Source organism: Chelonia mydas, chromosome 15, assembly GCF_015237465.2.
Source record: "Chelonia mydas isolate rCheMyd1 chromosome 15, rCheMyd1.pri.v2, whole genome shotgun sequence".
Lineage (NCBI taxonomy): Eukaryota > Metazoa > Chordata > Testudines > Cheloniidae > Chelonia > Chelonia mydas.
The window spans coordinates 25,586,092-25,610,462 of NC_057856.1; the positions used below are offsets into that span (position 1 = coordinate 25,586,092).

Consider the following 24,371-nt stretch of genomic DNA (forward strand, 5'->3'; position numbering starts at 1 on the left):
TATTTTTCAGTTCACCTCATACAAGTACTGTAGTGCAATCTTTACCATGAAAGTGCAATTTACAAATGTAGATTTTTTGTTACATAACTGCACTCAAAAACAAAACAATGCAAAACTTTAGAGCCTACAAGTCCACTCAGTCCTACTTCTTGTTCAGCCAATCATGAAGACAAACCTGTTTGTCTACATTTACAGGAGGTAATGCTGCCCACTTCTTATTTACAATTTACAGAAAGTGAAAACAGGTGTTCACATGGGACTTTTGTAACCGGCGTCACAAGGTATTTACATGCCACATGTGCTAGAGTGTCATATACCCCTTCATGCTTCAACCACCATTCCAGAGGACATGCTTCCATGCTGAGGACACTTGTTAAAAAAATAATGCGTTAATTTTGTGACTGAACTCCGTGGGGGAGAATTGTATGTCTCCAGCTCTATTTTACCTGCATTTTGCCATATATTTCATGTTATAGTAGTCTCAGATGACGACTTAGGACTTGTTCATTTTAAGAACACTTTGCTGCAGTTTTGACAAAACACAAAGAAGGTACCAATGTGAGATTTCCAAAGATAGCTACAGCTCTTGACCCAAGGTTTAAGAATCTGAAGTGCCTTCCAAAATCTGAGAGGGATGAGTTGTGGAGCATGCTTTCAGAAGTCTAAAAAGAGCAACACTCCAATGCGGAAACTACAGACCCCAAACCACCAAAAAGGAAAATCAACCTTCTGCTGGTGGCATCTGACTCAGATGATGAAAATGAAAATGCGTTGGTCTGCTCTGCTTTGGATTGTTATCAAGCAGAATCAGTCATCAGCACGGATGCACGTCCTCTAGAATGGTGGTTGAAGCATGAAGGGACATATGACTCTTTAGCACATCTGGCATGTAAATATCTTGCGACGCCAGTTACAGTGCCATGAGAACACCTGTTCTCACTTTCAGGTGATATTGTGAACAAGAAGCAGGCAGCATTATCTCCTGCAAATGTAAACAAATTGTTTGTTTGTCTGAGTGATTGGCTGAACAAGAAGTAGGACTGATTGGACTTGTAGGCTCTAAAGTTTTAAATATTTTTGAATGCAGGTTTTTTTTGTAATTCTACATTTGTAAGTTCAACTTTCATGATAAAGAGACTGCACTACAGTACTTGTATTAGGTGAACTGAAAAATACTATTTCTTTTGTTTTTTACAGTGCAAGTATTTGTAATAAAAAATATAAAGTGAGCACTGTAATCTTTGTATTCTGAGTTGTAATTGAATATTTGAAAATGTAGAGAACATCCAAAAATATTTAAATACATGGTATTCTATTATTGTTTTAACAGTGCAATTAATCGCAATTAATTTTTTTAATCGCTTGACAGCCCTATTTTTTACTGAATCAGGTCTTAAAACTCTTTAAATTCTGTTACAAAAATAAAAACAGCTGTAAAGACACAATAACCTCGGTAAGTGAGGAACAATAACTTTATTTAATTAAATCCCTACCTTCATGCATGAGCATGATAGAACCCCCAGTTGAACTTTGGCAAAAGTCACAACAAAAACAAACCAAGCAGCCTATATAGAATGGTGATAATGCCATGGGTAAGGACACCCTACAGTTTACTGCAGAGTAAATGCATTTAGAAGCCTCGCTTTGGCTCTGTCAACTATAACCATGTATTTAAATAAAGGCAGTCTTTCAAAATCACTTCTTCACTTCTCCAAGATCTTCAATGCTGTCATCATCCACCTACAACAAACAGATATTACTTTAAGTGGGGGGAAAAAAAGTGTGCATTCCTCACTATGCCCTGCTGTGCTAGGTTCTTTACAGAAAGTCACTCTCTGACGAGCTTCCCATTTAAGGCTCTCACCGTGTGATGAATTTTACATGAATGGATCTCTGGGTCCATATAGAGCCCCACTGAAATCAACAAGGCCAGTCACAGAATCCATTGCATAATGGGCACCAACAAATGGTCAATATACAAGGGCAGGAGAGAGACACAGATACAAGCCAATAAAAATGTCTGGTTATAATTACATCAATAGAACTCAAACCACTTCTGAACCATCTGAATCTCAGTCCAACTACTTAAACATTAACTAATTTCTCATAGGTAGCAACAGACATATGGTTGAGAAGGAACTCGATCTGTTGGGGAAACATTCCACATACAAGGAAAAATGTGGGAGAAGTCATGGAGATGTTTATATCTATCCAGCTATTTGTGTCTTTCATCACTGTAGTATCCAAGCACCTAGCAGCAGATAATTGTGTAATTTTTTGGAAGATAAACGGATATTTGGGTGTCAGGTTCTTATGAAGGATTAGGTACTGTTTAGGAGTGGACATATCAAGGTAGACCACTGGCCCTCTTAGTTTGGTATCTTACATTTCTACCTGTGGCCAGGATGGAAATGAAAACTAAAACAATTTTCAGAATCATATCAGAAGAGCATGGGCTACAGCCTTATGACTTAACTAGTAATTTCATGACTATGATGTGATAAAAATAAGTCACATTTACCTCAGGCCACTTCTCCTGGATTACATCAATAATGTCATCTGTAAAGTCCCCCTGAATTATGATTTCATCTTCTCCTGTTACTGAGGCACCGCAAGAGAATTTCTGAGCAAAAAACCTTTGTGCTTCCTTCAGATCAATTTCTGTTTACATAGAAGAAATTTATAGAATTAAGACAGTATCATAATGTCTTCTCTAGCTTAAACACACAAAATTTAAACCTGGATTTAATTAGGAAGATATCAGTAGCAACTAGTTTCATCATAGTTAAGGTTGTGCCAAGGTTTCTAGTTAAAGCAGATCTGTAAGTGTGTAACATTTCAGGACCATTTATTCTCTGAATTTGGCATAACTTTTCAGAGGACATTTTAATTTTCTCTAATATTTCTTCTCTGAGTGGTCGCTACAAGTTCCCACTCTTGGGATGAAACAATGCTGCATGGTTGGGGCATCCCAAAAGTGGGCCTGGGCAGAACCCATCTCAAATAACTCTGGTTAGAGATGAAAAAAAAATTGCTTGAAGTTGATTTTTAAGGAGAGAGAGGTCTGGAGAAGCAGAGACAGGAGCACAGAAATAGCAGGACAGTAGAGTGAAATCAAAAGCAGGAAGAGAAAGTGACTCAAAAGAAGTTTAACAAATTTATTTGGGCATAAGCTTTTGTGGGCTACCATAGCAGTCCCGCTGACTTGAAGGTATAAATTGTCCCCAAATCTGAAATAGTTGTGGGTGAGGACAAAGTCAAAGTTCAGTTCACCAACGTGAACTACAGAACTGGAATTAATTTGCAAACTGGACACCATCAAATTAGGCCTGAATAAAGACTGGGAGTGGATGAGTCATTACAAAACCTAATTTTACCATACTAATTTCCCCCTACTGTTACTCACACCTTCTTGTCAACTGTTTGAAATGGGCCACCCTCATTACCACTACAAAAGTGATTTTTCCTCCCTTGGTATTCTACTGTTAATTGAATTGTCTCATTAGACTGACCCCCCACCTGGTAAGGCAACTCCCATCTTTTCATGTACTATGTATAAATATACCTGCTACTGTATTTTCTACTCCATGCATCTGAGGAAGTGGGTTCTAGCCCACGAAAGCTTATGCCCAAATAAATGTGTTAGTCGCTAAGGTGCCACAAGGACTCCTCCTTGTTTTTGCTGAAACAGACTAACACGGCTACCACTCTGAAACCTGTCAAAAGAAGTTTGTTGCTGAATTTTTTCCTGCTAATATGAACCAACAAAAATGTTGAGTTAATATAACTCAACGGTCAGAAGCAAATGCAGTTAGAATAACGAAGTGTTCACTTGGCAAACTCACCAAAAGTTGCAAGGCCACACACTCTTGTGACATATTTCTTCTTTGCTCTAGGAATTTTAGCTATTGTAACTTTCTGTGGTACAGTCTTCTTCTTCTGTTTTATCTGACCCCTTCCACCTTTGAGACAGGACAAAATTAAATCAGTATCTAAGTAATCATTTCATATACTGCGCTTGCACGTCAGAAAAATAAGAACCTGAAATATGCAAAAAAAATTTCACTTAGTAATTTTGAAAAAGTTGCTGTCACCCTTACCTCCATTTGTAAAGCTATACATTCCCATACAACACTTAAATTATAATAAACATTATATATGTTGCCTAATAGGTTATATCAATATAGCTACAACATTGCAGCGTTGTTGTAGCTATATTGATAATATAACATATCTCACAGTTGTCTTAATCATGCCATAAAGTTACAATATTACAAAGAACCATTAATACACGGTCAGCTAAGGATGAAACATTAATTTTTATTTCTTATTCCTACTTATGACAGTATTGACCAAAGGACATTAAGTCTGAGAAGGGTTAAAATATTACAGATGCAGGAAACCGGACTTCAGTACTCAGTGTTAAAATAGTTTTGTGTACTATATACACACACACCTAGCCAATCAGAGAGAGTTAATTCCTGTATTAAAATGCAGCATTTACAGCAAACCTTTGATAGTTATAAGCAGGTAACATTTTCACTATCCTAGGACTCACAGTGGATTTAGTCAACCCTGCAGTCTAATACATGACTACAAATTTTCCTGGTTTTTCAGCTTTACTGAAGCCCTTTTATCTCACGCAGACACACGGAGCCTTTAGACCAAGTTATTTGGGCCAGAGACCGTCAGCCACATACATCTTTGTACAGCACCCAGCACAAGGGAGCCCCAGTGTTGACTGGGCCCTTTGGATGACGTAGCAATGATCTGAATGACCAGGAAATACAATTTGCATCTTTTATATGCATTTGGTATCATTAATACCTTGACGCTTTTGCCAGGCTGCCTGACATTCTCAGCACTGGGCACCATATATCTGCACCAATTTGCAGGAATATTCACGTACAGGATTTGTTCTGTGCACCATTACCTCAACAGCTAATAAATTAGTTTTATAAAATGATCCAAGAGGTTGAGAAGTTGTGCTAGAGTGCACTGTCCCAAAGTAGACAAAAAGATTCTACAAATTGCATATGTAAGACAGGTTCTAAGTTTATGGGCTAGATTAATACCACAATCAGCTATTTAGACCTTGCCTCTCTTTTGCTTTTTCTTCTCCTCCTCTTCTCCTGCTGTTCCTTGACCTTCTCCAAATCCAGTCTCCTGTTTTGGTGAATTTTCTTATTACATAAAAAAAATAAAAGTTTAATAAGTAGGACTCCCACATGTCTGACATATTGCATCTGCAAGGTGATTCTCAGGCTTAGTAAGATGTTACTTTAATGCCTATTCTATCAATGCAGTATCCCATCTGCAGACGTTTGTTTTGTGCATGGCATTATATCACCACATTTGCACAAATAAGACATCAAACATTAAGAAACCTTAGCCTCAGGCTACATTCTTTCCAAAGTAGCCTCTCCATATAATAGTTTTTAGGAGAGAGATTAGTATCAACATTGTCATTAGTATTCCACTCTAAACATTTATTTTCACCAGTAATACTTCTTGTTTAGAATCCCAATAGATAGCATTTATTACTTTTCCACCTATGGGTAGTTTAACATTGAACTAACTCACCAGTCAAGTTAATAGCAATTCTAGATGTAATCTTAACTGAACAGATGACTGGGTACAATAAGAAATTTCTGTGTAGCCCTGGGAGGAAGCTGTATGTGTCATGTTAAACATTATTTGACAGAATATAGCGTATTCTCACATGTTGTCAAGCTATTATTTCACAGCACCCAAAAGTATACAAGGCCTTCACAGAAGCTGTAAAACATCATACCACCTCCCTTAGGCAGCTTAATCTAAATTTTAGACTTGACATGACCAGAGAAGGGAGATGAATAGTAGGGTGGTAAAGATTATTACAGTACAATTACATGGATCAGAGAATGGACAGAAGTAGAATGTTCAATTTCAGCAGTGTACGATAATATATAATTCTCACAGGATGTAGGGTTTTGTTTACACATGCAACCCTCTGTCTTTAGGTCACAAGCCCTAATCAACTGGAAAAATACAGAAAGATTCTTACCTACAGTAAGTTTTGCAAATTCATTTGGAAAATTCTTCTCTAACCATTGTCTGCATTTAGCCACATCAGGCATGTATTCACAGTACTAGTGGGGAAAGGCCACATATAAATTATCTGAGAAATTACAAAATATACCACTAATACACAGTGAGAATCTGATTAACAGGCAAATTAGCAGCAAGATAAAATGCAAGCTATTTCTTCATTTTGCTTGGGGACATGCGCTTCAGTTGATTTCATTTGTTAACTGGCAGTAAAGTTTTAGGTCTGGATTATGGAGTGAAATGGAGCTGGTGTATAAGCAGGATTTGTGGAGAAGTTCGGATGGGGTGCAGGAAAAAAAGCAGAAGCAAGTAACATAGGATCATGGGGGGAGGGATAGCTCAGTGGTTTGAGCATTGGCCTGCTAAACCTAGGGTTGTGAGTTCAATCCTTGAGGGGGCCATTTAGGGATCTGGGGCAAAAATTGGGGATTGGTCCTGCTTTGAGCAGGGGGTTGGACTAGATGACCTCCTGAGGTCCCTTCCAACCCCGATATTCTATGATCAGACTAATTGATTAGTGACTGTGCTGTGCACCACCTTACAGGAGACATGTTCAATTCTTCAGACCAACAGGGGCTGGGCAAGACAAACTATGAAGACTGTCCGTTTGCTACCCAGGAGGCTGGAGGAAAGTTGTCCTGTATAGCTCAATGGTGTCTCCTAGATCAACACTGACTGGTTCCAAGGGAGCTCTGCACATTCTTCTTCAGCCAGATAGTGGCTGCAGCATAGAACTTTAAGGGTTGAATTATAGCAAGCGGAGAAGGGCAGCAAAAATCCCCATAGTTGGTACATGGAGGACCAGGTTGGAGGAGGGGAGAATAAATCCAAATGTGAAATGAACTCACCTCTGTTGGCAATGAACAGACTGGGGAAGGAAAAGAAGGAGATTATTAAGAAATTTAAATTCTTCACCCATTAATATTTCATATCAAGAACAATCTGTCATTTTAATCTTTGGGTGACTTTTTATGCCATTAAGTTGACATCTATTAACCACATTGCTCTGTTAGCAACTCAGCACCCAGCCCTGAGTTCTGAAAAAGTACCAAAATGTTGTACCTCTCTGCTAAATATATCTACTAAATCATATCCTAAAAACAAGAGAAAGTATATTCTGTCTTATCAACTCTCCAAAATATTCTCACTATTGTTTTTCCCTATCCATTACATTCTAGTGGTTACCCTTCTTTACTACTGGATCATGCTGCCTACCTATAATCCTAGTACTGGACACGCAGAAATAACAAAATGAAGATGCCACTGTGAATACACAATCTATATTCTATAATTCTGCATCTATTTTACACTAAGGCAATGAATTTGTCTCAGCCTGAATGCCCTAAATTCAAACTTCAGGAAAGGCAGACCACAATGCATTGTAGAGACCAAACCTGCCCTAGCAAGAGGGATGGACAAAGTGATCCAGTGGGTGTTTGCCCCTCGAGCCCATCATAATACACAGCTTTCAAGAATACACACCATGCATTTTCTTCATATGTACTCTTAATACTAATAAGTAATAACATCGGTGTCTGCATAATACAGAATCAAGAATTGTGAGGTTGGATCTCTTGGAGCTACTGCAGTCGAACAGTTGGTGTCTCAACTACAATTTTTAATAGCCTTTAATATCTGATACTTTACATATAAAATCCTATAGCTGTATTATGAGGCTGTAACATAAAAAGATAAAAGCCAGGAAGTTTGCACCTGAGGACAAGAAAACTTCCTTAACTCAAGAGTGCACAGAGTGACCACAACTTTGAATCTTCTCACTTGCTTAGCAATAAGAATGCCACTCTAGCATGAAGCAACCCTAGTATTGCAATCCTGACCCTCCTGAGCTGTGCCAAGCTAGGAAGTGATTCTGTGAGGTACTCCAAGATGAGTGAAAACTAAGAAGTCCAACACATTTTAATTTGTGACCAAAGTCAAGATTTAGACATCATTTAGTTTTACTTGAAATGGAAACACCTCAACAGGGCTTTTTCCTGTTAAGTCATAAACACATCTGTAGTGCTACAGAACTAAATCATCTTTTAAACCCAGGATCCAGAGGATGAAAGGCCAGTGAAATAATCACCAAGCCCTTGCCGCAAAAATGATGTTTATTTTGTTTAGGTCAACCAGAGTTTCAGTTTTCTCTTACTAGTCATTTGTTCAGACACTGTGCATTAGAATCAAGGCTCAGCATGAGAGTAATTTCTATGGCCAGGGAGAAGAGCGAGCAGAGGGTGCCCAGATCTTTCAGGCAAAATAAGGAGACACCACTTCTCCTTGAGGCAGATGATATTTGCCACAGGAGATTACTGGATCATCTATTTAATTTTGCTGCCCCAAAGAGAAGCCAATATCCAAGGAGAAGGGTAGAGACCCAAAATATACCTAGTCAACTAGGTGATTTTTTTTAAATTAATTTTAATTTATTTTAATTTTATTTTATATATATATATATATATATATATATATATATATATATATATATATAGGTTTCAGAGTAGCAGCCGTGTTAGTCTGTATCTGCAAAAAGAACAGGAGTACTTGTGGCACCTGAGAGACTAACCAATTTATTTGAGCATAAGCTTTCGTGGGCTAAAGTCCACTTCATCGGATGCACAGAATGGAACATATAGTAAGAAGTATACACATACACACACACATATTATTATATATATATATATATATATATATATATAAAAAATAGCTCATCTTAATTAGTCTCTTACTCCACCTTTTCATGTTTTCTGTGTGTGTGTGTGTGTATATATATATATACACATATATATATACATACACACACACACACACACACACACACACAGAGAAAACATGAAAAGGTGGAGTAAGAGACTAATTAATTAAGATGAGCTAATTATATGTATAAACAAACTCAAAATTATTCAGTCCCTTTTTAAATCTGGCCATAATATTTGACTCTGATCTCATATAACAGTGGATAAAGCAGGCAGACCCAACTGTACAGAGAATTTCCTTCCCTTAGTTCTAGTTTTATTACTAGTATTACAGTAATACCTAGATGCCACAGTCAGGATCAGAGCTGCTTTGCAATAGGCACTTTACTCTGTACAGAAAGGGTCTCAGCCCAGAAGCGTATACAATCCAAGTGTGATGCCCATTAATTTAAGAGAGCAACTCCTTCTTCTTGAATAGGAAGCCATAAACAGACATGCCAATTGAGAAGTCCTGTTTAACCCACCACAAATTCAAAGTACTGTCACAAATGCTCTCTGTAAACACCAGGTGACAGTACTTTGAATACCAACGCTAGGTTAAGAGTAAACACACAGATATTGTAGCATGAAGCATTACAGAGAGGAGACTGCACAGTGCAAAAAGCAGACCCTTCCCCCAGTTCTGCAAGCTGAGACTTATGACTTGGAAGTGGATCTCTCTATCATCACCTGCACTGAGCTATCATCATTTGTACAACACCAGAGGCATCATATGTAAGTGCCTCCTCAGCACTTGCCTCCACAGTAGAGGACCCGGAGGGGATAGTCTGCATCTGACCTGGCGTTGCTCCTTAGGTCTCCTTTGTAGTCAGGGACTGTGGACTCAGCTGTATCCGTTGCCATCTCACAAACCTGCAGGCCACAAGAGGAAAAAACATAACTACAAATTCTTGTTTTAAATTGCTGAAATATTGGAGGATGAAGAGTAAGTCATCTTCCCTAATGTGCCCATTTTAGAGGACTACAGAGGCTCAGAGATTAAAGCTCATGTAGCTACAAGGATGGGGGAGGGAGCAATTGGAAAGAGTGGAATGGGACAACAAACAACAGGAACATATGGGGACTTGGTGTCATGAGGTTGTGGGTGCACAGAGAATGAAATATAAGGAGGGGCATAGATACACAGCATATAAAGGAGAGGGGCGGAAGTGAAACATGCAGACTGGGGTGGAGTGAAGTGAGATGTGGGGTGTTGTGCTGTGACAGTCGAGATGAATAGTGGGTGCATTGAGGGGACTATAGGTACATCAAGAGATGGAGTGGTTATAGTCAGCATTAGAGGGATTGGGACAAATGTCGGGGTGCTTGTAGGAAACATGAAGCATCCAGGAATTGAGGGCATATGGGTTAGAGGGGCAGTGGAAAATAATGTGGGGCCTGGGCGCGTTGGTGGAAATGTGGAACATGCCAGGGAGGGTGGAGCAGACATAGGGTGACCCGATATCCTGATTTTATAGGGACAGTCCCAATATTCGGGGCTTTGTCTTATATAGGCACCTATTACCCCCTACCCTGTCCCAATTTTTCACACTTGCTATCTGGTCACCCTAAGCAGACAGGATGAGCCATACCTGGGGGATCAAACCAAGTTGGGGGGGGGGGGGTGAGGAGTGCCAGTAGAGGGAGGATCAGAGAGATCAGGATGCGGAGTACCGAGGGTCAGGTACTGACAGGGCAGAAGCAGGATCAGATCAGATGAATGTGGGGGTGGAGATGGAGTCAAGGGGGAGAGCTGGCAGTGGTGGAGAGTGCTGGGGGGAGGGGGAGTGTTAGAACGAACCAGGGTGGGAAGGGGCTAGGGGGTGAGGAGCATCTGAAGGGTCAAAGGTGCTGGGGAGTGATCAGAGGCGTCTGAAAGGGAGTGGTGCCGGGGGCTCACAGGAAGTCAGGGTGGGGAGGGATGCCGGAGGGGTGAGAGTCAGGGTGGGGAGGAGGTGGCAGGGGGGGTCAGAGGGACTGAGGGGTGTCTCAGAGGGAGGGAAGCGAGGGGTGTCTCAGAGGGAGGGGCATCAGGGGGGTGTCTGAAGGGCAGGGGTTCCGGGGGGGGGGTGTCAAAGGGAGTGAGGAGTGTCTGAAGGGGAGGGGTCCAGGGGGCGTAAGAGGGAGTGAAAGGTGGTGGGGAAGGGGAGGGGTGGTGGTGGGAGTGAGGGGTGTCTGAAGGGGAGGGGTCCCGGGAGGAGGTCAGAGGGGTGTCTGAAGGAGAGGGGTCCCGGGAGGGCAAAAGTGCTGGGGGAGTGATCAGAAGCGTCTGAAGGGAAGTGATGCCGGGGGGCTCACAGGAAGTCAGGGTGGGGAGGGATGCCGGAGGGGTGAAAGTCAGGGTGGGGAGGAGGTGCCGGGAGGGGGTCAGAGGGAGCGAGGGGTGTCTCAGAGGGAGGGAAGGAGGGGTGTCTCAGAGGGAGGGGTGTCTGAAGGGCAGGTGTTCCGGGGGGGTGTGTCAGAGGGAGTGAGGGGTGTCTGAAGGGGAGGGGTCCCAGGAGAGGTCAGAGAGAGTGAGGGGTGTCTGAAGGGGAGGGGTCCCGGGAGGGGTCAGAGAGAGTGAGGGGTGTCTGAAGGGCAGGTGTTCCGGGGGGGGGGTGTCAGAGGGAGTGAGGGGTGTCTGAAGGGGAGGGGTCCCAGGAGAGGTCAGAGAGAGTGAGGGGTGTCTGAAGGGGAGGGGTCCCGGGAGGGGTCAGAGAGAGTGAGGGGTGTCTGAAGGGGAGGGGTCCCGGGAGGGGTCAGAGAGAGTGAGGGGTGTCTGACAGGGATGGATGCCGGGGGGGGGGGTCAGAGGGAGTGAGGAGTGTCTGAAGGGGAGGGGTCCAGGGGGCGTCAGAGGGAGTGAGAGGTGGTGGTGAAGGGGAGGGGTGCTGGTGGGAGTGAGGGGTGTCTGAAGGGGAGGGGTCCCGGGAGGAGGTCAGAGGGGTGTCTGAAGGAGAGGGGTCCCGGGAGGGCAAAAGTGCTGGGGGAGTGATCAGAGGCGTCTGAAGGGAAGTGATGCCGGGGGGCTCACAGGAAGTCAGGGTGGGGAGGGATACCGGAGGGGTGAAAGTCAGGGTGGGGAGGAGGTGGCGGGGGGGGCGTCAGAGGGAGCGAGGGGTGTCTCAGAGGGAGGGAAGGAGGGGTGTCTCAGAGGGAGGGGTGTCTGAAGGGCAGGTGTTCCGGGGGGGGGTGTCAGAGGGAGTGAGGGGTGTCTGAAGGGGAGGGGTCCCAGGAGAGGTCAGAGAGAGTGAGGGGTGTCTGAAGGGGAGGGGTCCCGGGAGGGGTCAGAGAGAGTGAGGGGTGTCTGAAGGGGAGGGGTCCCGGGAGGGGTCAGAGAGAGTGAGGGGTGTCTGAAGGGGAGGGGTCCCGGGAGGGGTCAGAGAGAGTGAGGGGTGTCTGAAGGGGAGGGGTCCCGGGGGGGGGGTGTCAGAGGGAGTGAGGGGTGTCTGAAGGGGAGGGGTCCCGGGGGGGGGGTGTCAGAGGGAGTGAGGGGTGTCTGAAGGGGAGGGGTCCCGGGAGGGGTCAGAGAGAGTGAGGGGTGTCTGAAGGGGAGGGGTCCCGGGAGGGGTCAGAGAGAGTGAGGGGTGTCTGAAGGGCAGGGGTCCCGGGAGGGGTCAGAGAGAGTGAGGGGTGTCTGAAGGGCAGGGGTCCCGGGGGGGGGGTGTCAGAGGGAGTGAGGGGTGTCTGAAGGGGAGGGGTCCCAGGAGAGGTCAGAGAGAGTGAGGGGTGTCTGAAGGGCAGGTGTTCCGGGGGGGGGGCGTCAGAGGGAGTGAGGGGTATCTGAAGGGGAGGGGTCCCAGGAGAGGTCAGAGAGAGTGAGGGGTGTCTAAAGGGGAGGGGTCCCGGGAGGGGTCAGAGAGAGTGAGGGGTATCTGACAGGGATGGATGCCGGGGGGGGGGGGGGTCAGAGGGAGTGAGGGGTGCTGGGGGAAGGGAGGAGTCAGAGGGAGTGAGGGGTGTCTGACGGGGTGAGGGGGGCCGGGAGGGGTCAAAGGGAGTGAGGGGGGCCGGGAGGGATGAGGGGTGTCTGACGGAGTCAGGGGTGCCGGGAGGCTGAGGGGTGCCGGGAGGGGTCTGACGGAGTGAGGGGTGCCGGGAGGTGAGGGGTGCCGGGAGGTGAGGGGTGCCGGGAGGGGTCTGACGGAGTGAGGAGGGTCAGACGGGGAAGGGTGCCGGATATCGGGCGGGGTGGGAAGGAGTACGGTGCAGACTGGGGGAAGGGCCCCGCGGGGAGCCCCCGCGCCTCGCAGGGCTCATTACCCGGTTGGCCCCTCACGCCGCAGTCTCGGGGGGAGGGGGCGGCTCCTCCTCCTGCTGCTGCCTCCGACCCCAACAGCACATGCAGCTTCCCGACCAGCACCGCGAGAGCGTCCCGGGGCGCCGCCGCCGCCGCCTTATCGCGAGAGCTCGAGGGACAGGCGCCGCCAAGCTTCGCTCCGTGTGACGTTAAGGAAGGGAGGAGCCTGGTTTTGCAGGGGACGACGTGAGGGTGAGACGCTCGCCGTGGGAAGTTACTGAGCTACTAGGGCCTCCGTAGAGTGAACTTGGGTGGGGGCGGTCTAGGAAGCTAAGGTGCATTCTCTAGGTTCGGCACCTGGAGGGGAGACAGTTCTTGATACCAGAGGGAGTCAGCTGGGGGCGCTTCTTTCAGTGCTGGGTCTATTGGCACCTCAAGGCGGGAGAAGGGATGTGTGCTGTGCCCCCCACCTTGGGTAAGAGTGGGATCTAGCATCCTACAGGATCAGCATACCTGTGATCTCTGCACCCTCCTGTTCCCTTGTGAGTGTGGATAACTACAGTCTGACCCGCTCAGACTTTTAAAAGTCAAGCAGAGTGTTGCCATAGTAAACAATACACAAAAAGGTTTCAGAGTAGCAGCCGTGTTAGTCTGTATTCGCAAAAAGAAAAGGAGGACTTGTGGCACCTTAGAGACTAACCAATTTATTTGAGCATAAGCTTTCGTGAGCTACAGCTCACTTCATCCGATAGATGATTCACTTATCCTGAATAGATAGATGATTATCTATCTATCCTAAATAGATAGATAGATGATTCATTCCTGTAGCTCACGAAAGCTTATGCTCAAATAAATTGGTTAGTCTCTAAGGTGCCACAAGTACTCCTTTTCTTTTTGCAAATACACAAAAACTTCTCTCTGGTACGTTTTGTCCACAGGTCTCAATACACTTTACAAAGCAGGTAAAGTATCGTCATCCTCATTTTACACAAGGAGGCAGGGGCTGGTGAAGTGACTTTCCCAAAGCCGTTAAAAGTCCCCTCAGCAGTGCTGTCCAGCTAAGGCAAGGCTAGTCCATACCTGTTCTGATACCACACTGCACCCTGGAAGCGGCCAGCAGCAGGTCCCACTCCCAGGTGGGGGGGCCACTGGAATCAGCGCACTGCCCCTGCCCTGAGCACCAGCTCCACACTCCCAATGGCCAGTTCCTGGCCAATGGGAGCTGGGGGGGCGGTGCCTGCAGGCAAGAGCTGCGGAGAGCCGCTTGCGTGCCTCTGCCTAGGAACTAGACCTGCTGGCCGCTTCCAGGGCACAGCGTGGTCCATGGTGCCAGGACAGGCAGAAATCTGCCTTAGCACCCCCGCTGTGCCACTGATTGGGAGCCACCGCAAGTAAGCCTGTGCCCCAGCCCCAATCCCCTACCCCAGTCCTAAGACCACCCCAAACCTGGAGTCTCCTCCTGCACCCCAAAGCCCACCTCCACAGCGTGCACCCCCAGCCCAGAGCCCTGACCCCTACCCGCACCCCAACCCCCTGCCTCAGCCCAGAGCCCTTCCCACACCCCAAGCCCCTCAGCCTCAGCTCCGTTGGGTCGTGGGCATCAACAATTTTCTTCAACTGCGTTGCCAGACCACTGTACTAAGGTATATCTCTGACTCTCTTTTATAGGAGAGATATATAGCATGTGGCGGGGTGGGGCATGGCTAAGGGGCAGAGGTAAGCTTGCTTGGCGTGCTAGATTGTTCAGTGAGCTCCCTCCGGTAGCAGTGTGCACGTGAGCTAAAAGGGAGGGTGGTAGATGGCAGACCCAGCTCCCAGCAGAATTGCTAATGGGAACAAAGGAGGCTATAAGGATCTTCCTAGTCAAGGTGTCTGTTTTAGGGGGCCTGATCTTGTAAATCTTTACTCACATGAACATTCCTTACCCAGGCAATTCGCTTCATTGTACTAACTACTTAGATGAGTAAAACCTTGTGGGATTGGGTCCCAAGTGTGTATATAGAAGACATGACATGGAGAGCTGCCCAAAGGATGTATCAGAAATTCATCAAAGCAAGGCAAAACACTGAGGCAAATCCGGCTCGCCTAACTCATGTGAGCAGTCCTGCTGAAGCCAATGAGTCTCAGCCCATGGGATTTGGCCCATTCTCTACATTCAAATACCCCCAGTATAACACAGTTACTGGAACCACTTAGTGATGTATTGATAAGAGGAACCTGGCGAAATCCCCTGCTCTCTATCCCCCGCGGCCCTGGGCTCTAGATGTTCAGTGATTCCCAGTCACGGGGATGTACAGTCTTGCATAGGTTTCAGAGTAACAGCCGTGTTAGTCTATTCGCAAAAAGAAAAGGAGTACTTGTGGCACCTTAGCGACTAACCAATTTATTTGAGCATAAGCTTTTGTGAGCTACAGCTCACTCCATCGGATGCATACTGTGGAAAATACAGAAGATGTTTTTATATACACAAACCGTGAAAAAATGGGTGTTTATCACTACAAAAGGTTTTCTCTCCCCCCACCCCACTCTCCTGCTGGTAATAGCTTATCTAAAGTGATCACTCTCCTTACAATGTGTATGATAATCAAGGTGGGCCATTTCCAGCACAAATCCAGCATACAGTGCTGTGCAGTCAGTTTACACTGACATTTGCTGAACAAACCTGTGACTCACTGGGCTGAGCACAGGCCGGGGACCCAGGAGCTCGGAGGCTAAGGCTGGCTCTGCCAACAGCCATAAAGGCCTTGGCTGTTTCACCTTCCATGCATGTCACCAAACTATCCCCCTCTGCCAGCAAAGATATCAGTTCAGCGGGCCTCAGGCTCCTCCGCTGGGGCGAACTGGGCTGAGCAGCGCGATTCAGCCTTTGCAGGAAGCTTGAGCCCTGCGAGCCTCCGTATACTAGGAACTGCGTGTGTGTGCAGCGTCTGTCTGCCACGCTACGGGATCGCGGAATAGCCAATTCCTGCCGCTCGGTCGCTGTCTCTGCGTTGCGCTGGGCTCGGGGAACGGAGCAGGCAGCCATGCCTCGCTTCGCTCAGCTGGTCATGGGTCCGGCGGGCAGTGGGAAGGTGAGACCGGCCCTTCCCTGCCTTGTACCGGGGGGGTATTTGGGGGTGTAACTGGGGAGTGTGGGGGTAAGGGGTAGTTGGGGTAATTGGGGGCATGGGTGTAACGGGGTTTGTGGTAACTGAAGTGGAAGTTGCCATGTGCCATTGTCGGAGATTGTTGCAATTTAAAATGATGTAAAGCGGTGGTGGCTCTTCAGATAAAATAATCCTTTGAAATAACCTACAAATAACCCTTTGCATTGCACTTGCATCGCTCCTTCTGAGGATTGGAAGGTGCTATACAGTGGAGGTATTATCCCCATTTCACAGCCAGGAAAACTGAGGCATAGAGGGGCAGTAACTTTCCAACATATGCAGTAAGACAGGCAGAGTTGGGAGTAGAACCTGGGAGTTCTGATTCCCAGACCCTTGCTTTGACTGCTATAGTTGCCTCTCCTTTCAGGTGTAAAATTGCAACACCTTGTAGGTACTTTCAGCTGTGTAATAAGGTTTCTATTTAAATTGCAGAGCACTTACTGTTCCACCATGGTCCAGCATTGTGCAGCCATAAACCGCTCTGTGCAAGTTGTTAACCTAGACCCTGCAGCAGAATTCTTCAATTATCCTCTGATGGCTGGTGAGTTGTGCTTGGGATCACTTTCTTAATTTCCCGTACTCTCAGAACTGCTGAAAACAGGTAAAGATATAACACTTCTTACTCAGGATGAATCAGGCTTGAAGATTGAGTTTTCTTACCTTTTAATAAGATACTTTCAGATTTAGTTGTCTAAATTTAACCTGTCTTGATATCAAAGCTGTTCTGGTTTTATTGACAGCGTTCTCCAGATTCTAAATCTGTTTGTTTGTTTTTTAAATCTAAGTCAAGAAGCAATATATACATATTTTAGGCATTTGGAGACTGTATTAGTAGGACCTACAAAAATACTCTTCCTGAATCTACAGCAGCATTTAACAAACTTCTTAGAAATAGTCAGCTTTACTGTTTCCCCTGTATATTCAGTGAGTTTCTCTTGTTTGTTTGAGGGGTTTCTCACATGGCAAAAGGGAAAAGAAAAACACTTTAAAAAAAAAAAAGTAGGAATTTGTGACTGTGAAATCACAAAAATTGTGAAAAGGCTTGTGGGGATGGGGGAGCTGGTATAGCACCTGAAACAAATTTAGTTGGTCATGTTTGTTTTGAGAATTACATTTGTTGTAGGAATTTACCTCTGGAACGTATGTACCCAGTGTTGAAAAAACAAACACACACAACATGCATCTTTTATTGTAGACATTCGAGAATTAATTGAAGTGGATGATGTTATGGAAGATGACTCCTTAAGGTTTGGCCCCAATGGTGGTTTAGTATTTTGCATGGAATACTTTGCCAATAACTTTGACTGGCTTGAGGATTGTCTTGGCCATGTGGAGGATGACTACATACTCTTTGATTGTCCAGGTAAACAAAATTCTGTGCTCTGGTGCCCTAATTTTTTCTTATCTGATGTGTAACTTTAGATGATTTTTGCTTGTAATGGTAATTTGCAGATAAAGTCTTTTTTGTACTGTTGTGTTGTTCAGTGCCAAAAAGTCACTTATTATTTTTATATAAATCTATCCAAGATCAAGTAGAATTATCTAAAAAGAAAGATCACACATTCTGTGCTAGATTTCACTAATTTTAATAGCAATATCCCATGTCTATCTGTTATAATGATATTTGATTATGAACTAACATACTGGCACTGTCTCTGCATTAGCTTTACATTCCTACAGACTAATTATGGATGTGTCCTAGGTCAGATTGAACTCTATACTCATTTGCCAGTGATGAAACAGCTGGTGGAGCAGCTACAGCAGTGGGAATTCCGTGTCTGTGGAGTTTTTCTTGTTGATTCTCAGTTTATGGTGGAATCTTTTAAGGTATCAGTTTTAAATGGATTGTAACAATGAAGTTTATAATTTATAGAAGAACAATTAATCTGGGGAAGTGAATAACTATATTCAAAAGCAATCATAATGTTTTTTCACCTATCTGGAACTCTCCATTGTTACATTTCTGTAAACCTGAATATTGTTTATGGCCTAATGGTTCGGGGGGGGTGGGGTGGGGGGGCGGGAAGTGGGAGTCAGGCATTCTGCGTCTTTTTTCCCAGATCTCATATTGCTTGCAGTGTGACACTGTCACTTGCTTAACCTGTAAAATGAGGAAAATTGGCACTTGGAAAAATGAGGCTGTGGAAGTAAGGTTCAGGGACACACTGAGATAGGAATCGAACCCCTGCCCCTCCAGGAGTGGGTTGGCTTCTGACCTGGCACTGTTCTTGGACAAACAAATGTCTCCTAAGTTTCATATCTATCTGTAGCTAGTTTTGCCTCTCTGGTAAAAATATCCAGTTCCTGTAAATGAGGGTGTAGGGGTGAGCTGTGTGGAGATGCATAGGATTGGGTGGAAAAGACTGACGGGGTAAGTTAAAAAGGTATAGTGCAGAATGGCGGGGAAGTGAGATTGGGGACTGGAGACACTGGCTGTCTCTACGCTACAAGCTAAGGATGTGATTCCCCTGCTCATGTACACGTACTCGCGCTAGCTCTCACCAAGTTAACGCCGGTATAAATAGCAGTGTAAACTCAGTAGCACAGGTAGCAGCAGCGGAGACATGGCTGAGCCATGCCGAGTGCATACTCACCAATTTTAGGTGGGTTTAGACTTGACACTGTTCAGCTGTGCCTCTGTTCATAGTCATGCTAGCTTGATGAGAACTAGGGTGAGCATGTGTATGTGAGCAAGGGAATCACATCCCTAACTCATAGTGTAGATGTAGCCAAAGTATAGGGAAGGAGGCTAAGAATACAAAGCAGGAAAAGAGGGCTAATGGGTGTAGGAAAAGAGAAGAAAAAGAGGAAACACACAAAATTATCTATCCTAGGGAAGGAAAAGAGAGAGCATAGTATAGTCACTTTATATGTGGGGCTTAGAGAAGTAAGGGTCGTTTTATCCTGGCTAGAAGGTGTCTGCTATATTTTTTTCAAGTCCTTAGGATACCACTTACATTCTGCACTTGTAAGATCTTCAGACAGAAGGTATTAAAGTGCTTTACAAAGGAGCTTGCCCTTTTAAAAATAAATAACATTTAGAGCATACACCTGTGCTCATCATTTATTAACTATTTCAAAGATTCTAGACCTGGGGAAGGTGGAGTTGTTACGGTTTTGTTGCGACACCAAAGCTCTATGAGGGCAGCATCACTACCTGCTTCCTTATATCATGAAGTTTAGTGCACTGTTGCAATGCAGTAGCAGTATATTTACTGCAGTGTTTACTGGGTACCTTTTAAAAACTCTTAAGTTATTGCTGTATATTTGTTTGTCTGTATTTAATTTAGCCGCTTTTCTTATTTTGTCAGTTTATTTCTGGTGTCTTGGCAGCCCTCAGTGCAATGATATCGTTAGAGATTCCACAGATCAACATCATGACCAAAATGGATTTGTTGAGCAAGAAAGCTAAAACGGAAATTGAAAAGTAAGTTTTGAAAAATATGTATTCTGTGTTTTGACACCATGAGGCAAGATTCAGGACAAATTCAATCTTATGTCCTCCCAAAGTGAAAATGGAATCTCTGGGGACAGCTTGTGGGGAGCGGAAGCCAGATGGAGTTGTTAAATTGTTGAGACATTTACCATGTAGCCTCTGATAATTTGCAGCTAACTTTGTTGGATGATCTTCTGCATCTATGTGTGTATACACATGGATAGAGAATTGTCTTGGAGAACTGTAAGATCCTTCTGAATCCATTTACAGAGGATTTTGCCTATGTAGTTCAAATCCTAAATTAGAGGTCCTCCTGCTTCATCATATTGTAACTGTTTATAGCAATGAAAATATAGTCCCTTTTCTTTATATGCAAATACCAAGAGCTACATTTCTCCTATAGTCTCTCCAAAAACGTTTTAAATATTCATAGAGCTTTCGTGGGTAAAAAAACCCACTTCTTTAGCCTAAATAAATCTGTTGCATCTGAAGAAGTGGGTTTTTTACTCACAAAAGCTTATGCCCAAATAAATCTGCTAGTCTTTAAGGTGCCACCAGGCTCCTCGTTGTTTTTATGGATACAGACTAACACGGCTACCCCCTAATACTTAAATATTCATCTAACCTATAAGTAGAAAATTAAAACTTTAGTGAGTTTGGTACTAGAAATCATAATCTTGTAAACCATGATGTTTATACACGTAAGAAAACTCTATTTTTAAAATAGCATCTGCAAATATATTCCCGCCTAAAATTAATTAATTAAAAGTACAAAACCACAAGCAATGGTGGCAATGATTTGAAGGTACCATGCATAATTCAAAGTCTTGACAGATGTTTTTCTAATGTTTTTTCAGATATTTAGATCCTGATACGTATTCTGTGATCGAAGATTCTGCAAATATACTAAAAAGCACAATGTTTAAGAAACTGACTAAAGCTATATGTGGATTGGTAAGTGATATGTTGGTGTTTTATCCTAACTGGTGCAATATACTTTTTGAAATTCAATCCTTTATGATTTACAAATATTACAGTATCAGGGTTAATTTTTCTGAACATGCTTATTTTTATAGTTTCTAAAATATTTAGATCTTTCTCAAAAATGATGTTGTGATACAACTGATTTACTAGTATTGCTGGGAACTAGAGCAGTGGTTCCCAAACTTTTTTCCATCAAGGACCTCTTTAGCATCCAACCCTAAATGTCCTCAACCCCTTCCGTTTTCAGTGCTCCTGGAACACACCTGCCAGCGTGACCTCTCTCACACACTGCATGGGAGGTTACACTGTGCAGAGGATGCTATTTTGAGAACAAAATGGCATCCTCCATGCTGCAAGAGTGCCAGAATGCTATTTCGGTGCATTCCAGCCTTAGCTTTAGGGACTGACCCCCGAATAATGCATGGTGAACCCCGAAAGGTCCGGGGACCCCCAATTGGAGACCACTGACCTAGGGAATTCTCAGATTTATGAGTGAAAATGCTGACAAACTGGATTTTTTAAGCCTAGTCTCTCACCATCACTGGATGCTAGACTGAAACTCAGACTCTCTCATAAGTTAAGCATATAGTCAAGATAACATCTAAGTGATCCTGATGTGTAAGCAGTGTAGTGGATTGAACTGAGGACAGGCAGCCAGGAGCTCCAGAATTCGAATCTTGACTCTGTCACGGGTTTGCTATGTGGCCTTTTATCTTCCTTTCCCCGTCGGTAAAGCAACTGATCTGTTAGCATCCCTGTCTTGTTAGTTTGTGTGGAGTAATGCTTGTTGTTTGAAGTATTGAGTGTTCTTTACTATTTATTTAACACATCCTCTAAGAGTCATCCTTTTGAAAACCGTCCTGCAGATTGATGACTACAGCATGGTTCGATTTTTACCTTATGATCACTCTGATGAGGAAAGCATAAATATTGTGCTGCAGCACATAGACTTTGCCATTCAGTACGGGGAAGACCTAGAATTTAAAGAACCAAAGGTAAAGCACTTTCGTCTTTTAAAATGTAAAGTTTAAAAAAAACTCAACCCAACCAATTACATGTAATTCTTTGAGTTTAAGAGGGTTGGTGTTACTTTGAAACATGGGCACTGACACTGCCGAGAAGGATTTCTGCAGCAGAAGAGGAGCTGGCCAGCATTTTCAGCACTGAGCAGGGCAGAGTTTAGTTGATGAATTAACTGTGACATTTAACCCCTGCAATGAAAATGGATGGGTACGGAAAAGCTCTCTTGGCATAGTTCTGCAAGTTTGAAAAATGCATTCTGTGGGCTGCATTATTCATCAAACTAGGTTTCAAATTAATGGAATCCTAGATTTTTAAAGCCGGAAGTGACCCTTGGGATCTTCTAGTTTGACTTCTTGCATGACACTGGCCAAAGGATCCCACCCAACAATTTCTGCATCAAGCCCATACCCTTTGTTTGAGCTATAGAATAATATCTAAAATATAGACTCTAATGAGACAGATGCATTAAACTCAGATCAAAGCCATACTTAGTTTTATTACTATTCAGATATTCATGAATCCTGAAGAAATAAATATCTGCCCTTCTTATTCCATTTTGAAATCAGTTGTTCAGTACTCTTTAAATATACAGGTTTCAGAGTAGCAGCCGTGTTAGTCTGTATCTGCAAAAAGAAAAGGAGTACTTATGGCACCTTAGAGACTAACAAATTTATTTGAGCATAAGCTTTCGTGAGCTACAGCTCACTTCATCGGACGCATGCAGTGGAAAATACAGTGGGGAGATTTTATATACACAGAGAACATGAAACAATGGGTGTTACCATACACACTGTAACGAAATATACAGTATGCCTGGATTCAGATTTGTTACACTCTAATCCTTGGATCTATAGTATCTAAGAGGACTGCAGAAACCAGATTGCTTCTTGGTATTCCTTGTTACCTGTTTTAAGGAATGTTGTGATTCCTGTTGCAATAAAAATGCCATAGAATAGATGTAACCATAGAAAAAAAATTGAACCAATATTTACTTCGTTTATTTTGTGGCAGGAAAATGAAGAAGATAAACCTGCTACCTTAGATGAATATTTTCAAGACCAAGTGGATGAGTAAAGGGTGTATATGCCAAAAGAAGAGAGAAAATAGCCTGGTTGTAAAATATGCCTAATTAAGGAATCCTTCTCTGAATATTTGTGTGTTTTGTTTTTTTTTTTTAAATATCAAAACTAAAACTTGAATAAATGGATAGAGGAAGCCAGTCATGCATTTCCACATTATTACTTTAAGAAATAATTGTCATTATTGTATATAAAATACTTAGCCACAGTCACAATAAGTTAAATTCCATGCAGATAATTACATTTCTTCTTTAAATGCTAGATTGCTTGAAAAATCTGGTGGTTGTAGAGGGGCACTGTCAAAATAAAAATCATATATATTTTTTTCTTCCCCCGTTACTAGTAGCTTATTAGTAGGGAGAAAGTTTTAAAAAAATCTAGTTTATTTACCATTTATGCTGTTGGTTCATATTTTGCATTTCATTCATCTTAGACAACTAAAGGTGGAGTAGTCGTTTTCACTTTCTGGTTAGTTGTGTATTAATTTAGTGTTGTTGGGTTTTGGTTCCCAGCACTGCAGAAAAATGTTTAAATGCCCCCAATAACATGTTTTTGTAAACCTCATGAAAATGTTGTGATTGATATATCAGTCACCAAATTCATACCTGTTATAAATTGATGTAGCTCTCTTGAAGTCAAAGCAATTGTACCTGGTTATACCACGTATGAATTTGGTCCATTAGGTTTTTGTTAATCTGCTCACCAATTATTTAATTTCATTTTAAACAACCTACATCATAGACCTATGCAACCTGGCAGTGTCCATCTATCCTCCAAGAGATGTTTTGAAATCCTTAGCCAATGGCAAGTTCTCTGAAAGAGAAATCTGACTTTTAAGCATTGAGTTAATACTTCAGATTTACACAACTGTTCAGAAAGGTGTGAAAAGCTGTTCTTTGAAGGAAACTCTGGCTATTGCTGTAGTACTCTGTACAATATTTAAATATGAAAAAATACTTTTTCAGATGTTTATATTTCATTCCTTGACTATCACAATGTTTAATAAATTGTATGTATAGGAAAACCAACAATTCCTTTGTTTATCCTTCTAACTTCCTTGGGATTTCTAGTTGGAAGATTTGTTGATTTTTAGGAGTTCTTGCCTCATTTTAGCATAACCTTCAGACTAGAACACTTGCATGGTATATTTTAAAGGGGCACTCTTAGGTTGTTTAGGTCTGACACCGTTAGACGAAGCGTGTAAAAATGTGACGGTCACATGACTGCTCCACGGTCGTATATGCACACCAGACAGAATGGTAGTGATATTCATGTGACAAAGTTCATCCTTCCCTCATCTGTATTCTGCCCGCTTTAATCTGTCTCCCCAGGGACTATTTCTAGCATTCCAAATTGCTGAGCAGCTTCAAAGAGCTGTCACTTTAAAACCAACAAATCAAACGCAGTGAGATATAACTTTTTCCTCCAAAATTAATTACACTGGTTTGGGTTGCAGCACGTGCATCCCGTCCCTTAGCAGCAGAAAAGTCATAGGTTCAAAATCGAGTATCTCCAAGCTATCACAGGTAGTAAGCTTTACACTATTGGAGGTAACAAACTCTTTGCAATGGGACACAACATCACTTCTACCTGTTTGTGATTCATCGTGAAATATTTGACCTGAAAGTACAGTGACATGATTTTAAGGTCATTTTTTTT

General features: G+C 43.4%; 2 protein-coding genes across 4 annotated transcripts; one reads left to right on the forward strand and one right to left on the reverse strand.

Annotated features, from left to right (window-relative positions):
* Positions 1-1,449: 1,449 nt before the first annotated feature.
* On the reverse strand, positions 1,450-13,252 carry DENR (density regulated re-initiation and release factor). Its single transcript, XM_007058280.4, has 8 exons — positions 13,068-13,252; positions 9,584-9,698; positions 6,939-6,958; positions 6,047-6,131; positions 5,100-5,183; positions 3,846-3,962; positions 2,522-2,661; positions 1,450-1,740 (listed from the first exon to the last, which is right to left on the reverse strand). The coding sequence occupies exons 2-8, from the start codon at positions 9,687-9,689 to the stop codon at positions 1,696-1,698; spliced, it is 597 nt and encodes a 198-aa protein (XP_007058342.1). The 5' UTR covers positions 9,690-9,698; positions 13,068-13,252; the 3' UTR covers positions 1,450-1,695.
* Positions 13,253-13,496: 244 nt separating this feature from the next.
* Positions 13,497-23,736, forward strand: GPN3 (GPN-loop GTPase 3). 3 transcript variants are annotated; one of them, XM_043529224.1, is made up of 8 exons: positions 13,497-13,519; positions 16,623-16,731; positions 17,386-17,553; positions 17,893-18,017; positions 19,502-19,617; positions 20,484-20,580; positions 21,477-21,605; positions 22,645-23,736. In XM_043529224.1, the coding sequence occupies exons 2-8, from the start codon at positions 16,641-16,643 to the stop codon at positions 22,705-22,707; spliced, it is 789 nt and encodes a 262-aa protein (XP_043385159.1). In that variant the 5' UTR covers positions 13,497-13,519; positions 16,623-16,640; the 3' UTR covers positions 22,708-23,736. The 3 variants fall into 3 exon arrangements, with proteins under 3 accessions (XP_043385159.1, XP_007058343.2, XP_043385158.1); XM_007058281.4 differs by lacking the exon at positions 13,497-13,519 and adding an exon at positions 15,809-16,115; XM_043529223.1 differs by lacking the exon at positions 13,497-13,519 and adding an exon at positions 16,262-16,404.
* The last annotated feature ends 635 nt before the right edge of the window (positions 23,737-24,371 follow it).

What these genes read in the sequence shown, in the direction of transcription:
- DENR (XM_007058280.4), bottom strand. Translation starts at nt 9,689, where the DNA reads ATGGCAACGGATACAGCTGAGTCCACAGTCCCTGACTACAAAGGAGAC. An exon ending in CCGGGTCCTCTACTGTGGAG is followed by an intron (nt 6,959 to 9,583) that starts GCAAGTGCTGAG and finishes TTCCTTCCCCAG; the next exon opens with TCTGTTCATTGCCAACAGAG. An exon ending in GAAGAAAAAGCAAAAGAGAG is followed by an intron (nt 3,963 to 5,099) that starts GCAAGGTCTAAA and finishes CCTGTCTCAAAG; the next exon opens with GTGGAAGGGGTCAGATAAAA.
- GPN3 (XM_007058281.4), top strand. Translation starts at nt 16,068, where the DNA reads ATGCCTCGCTTCGCTCAGCTGGTCATGGGTCCGGCGGGCAGTGGGAAG. An exon ending in TTATGGTGGAATCTTTTAAG is followed by an intron (nt 18,018 to 19,501) that starts GTATCAGTTTTA and finishes TTATTTTGTCAG; the next exon opens with TTTATTTCTGGTGTCTTGGC. An exon ending in TAGAATTTAAAGAACCAAAG is followed by an intron (nt 21,606 to 22,644) that starts GTAAAGCACTTT and finishes ATTTTGTGGCAG; the next exon opens with GAAAATGAAGAAGATAAACC.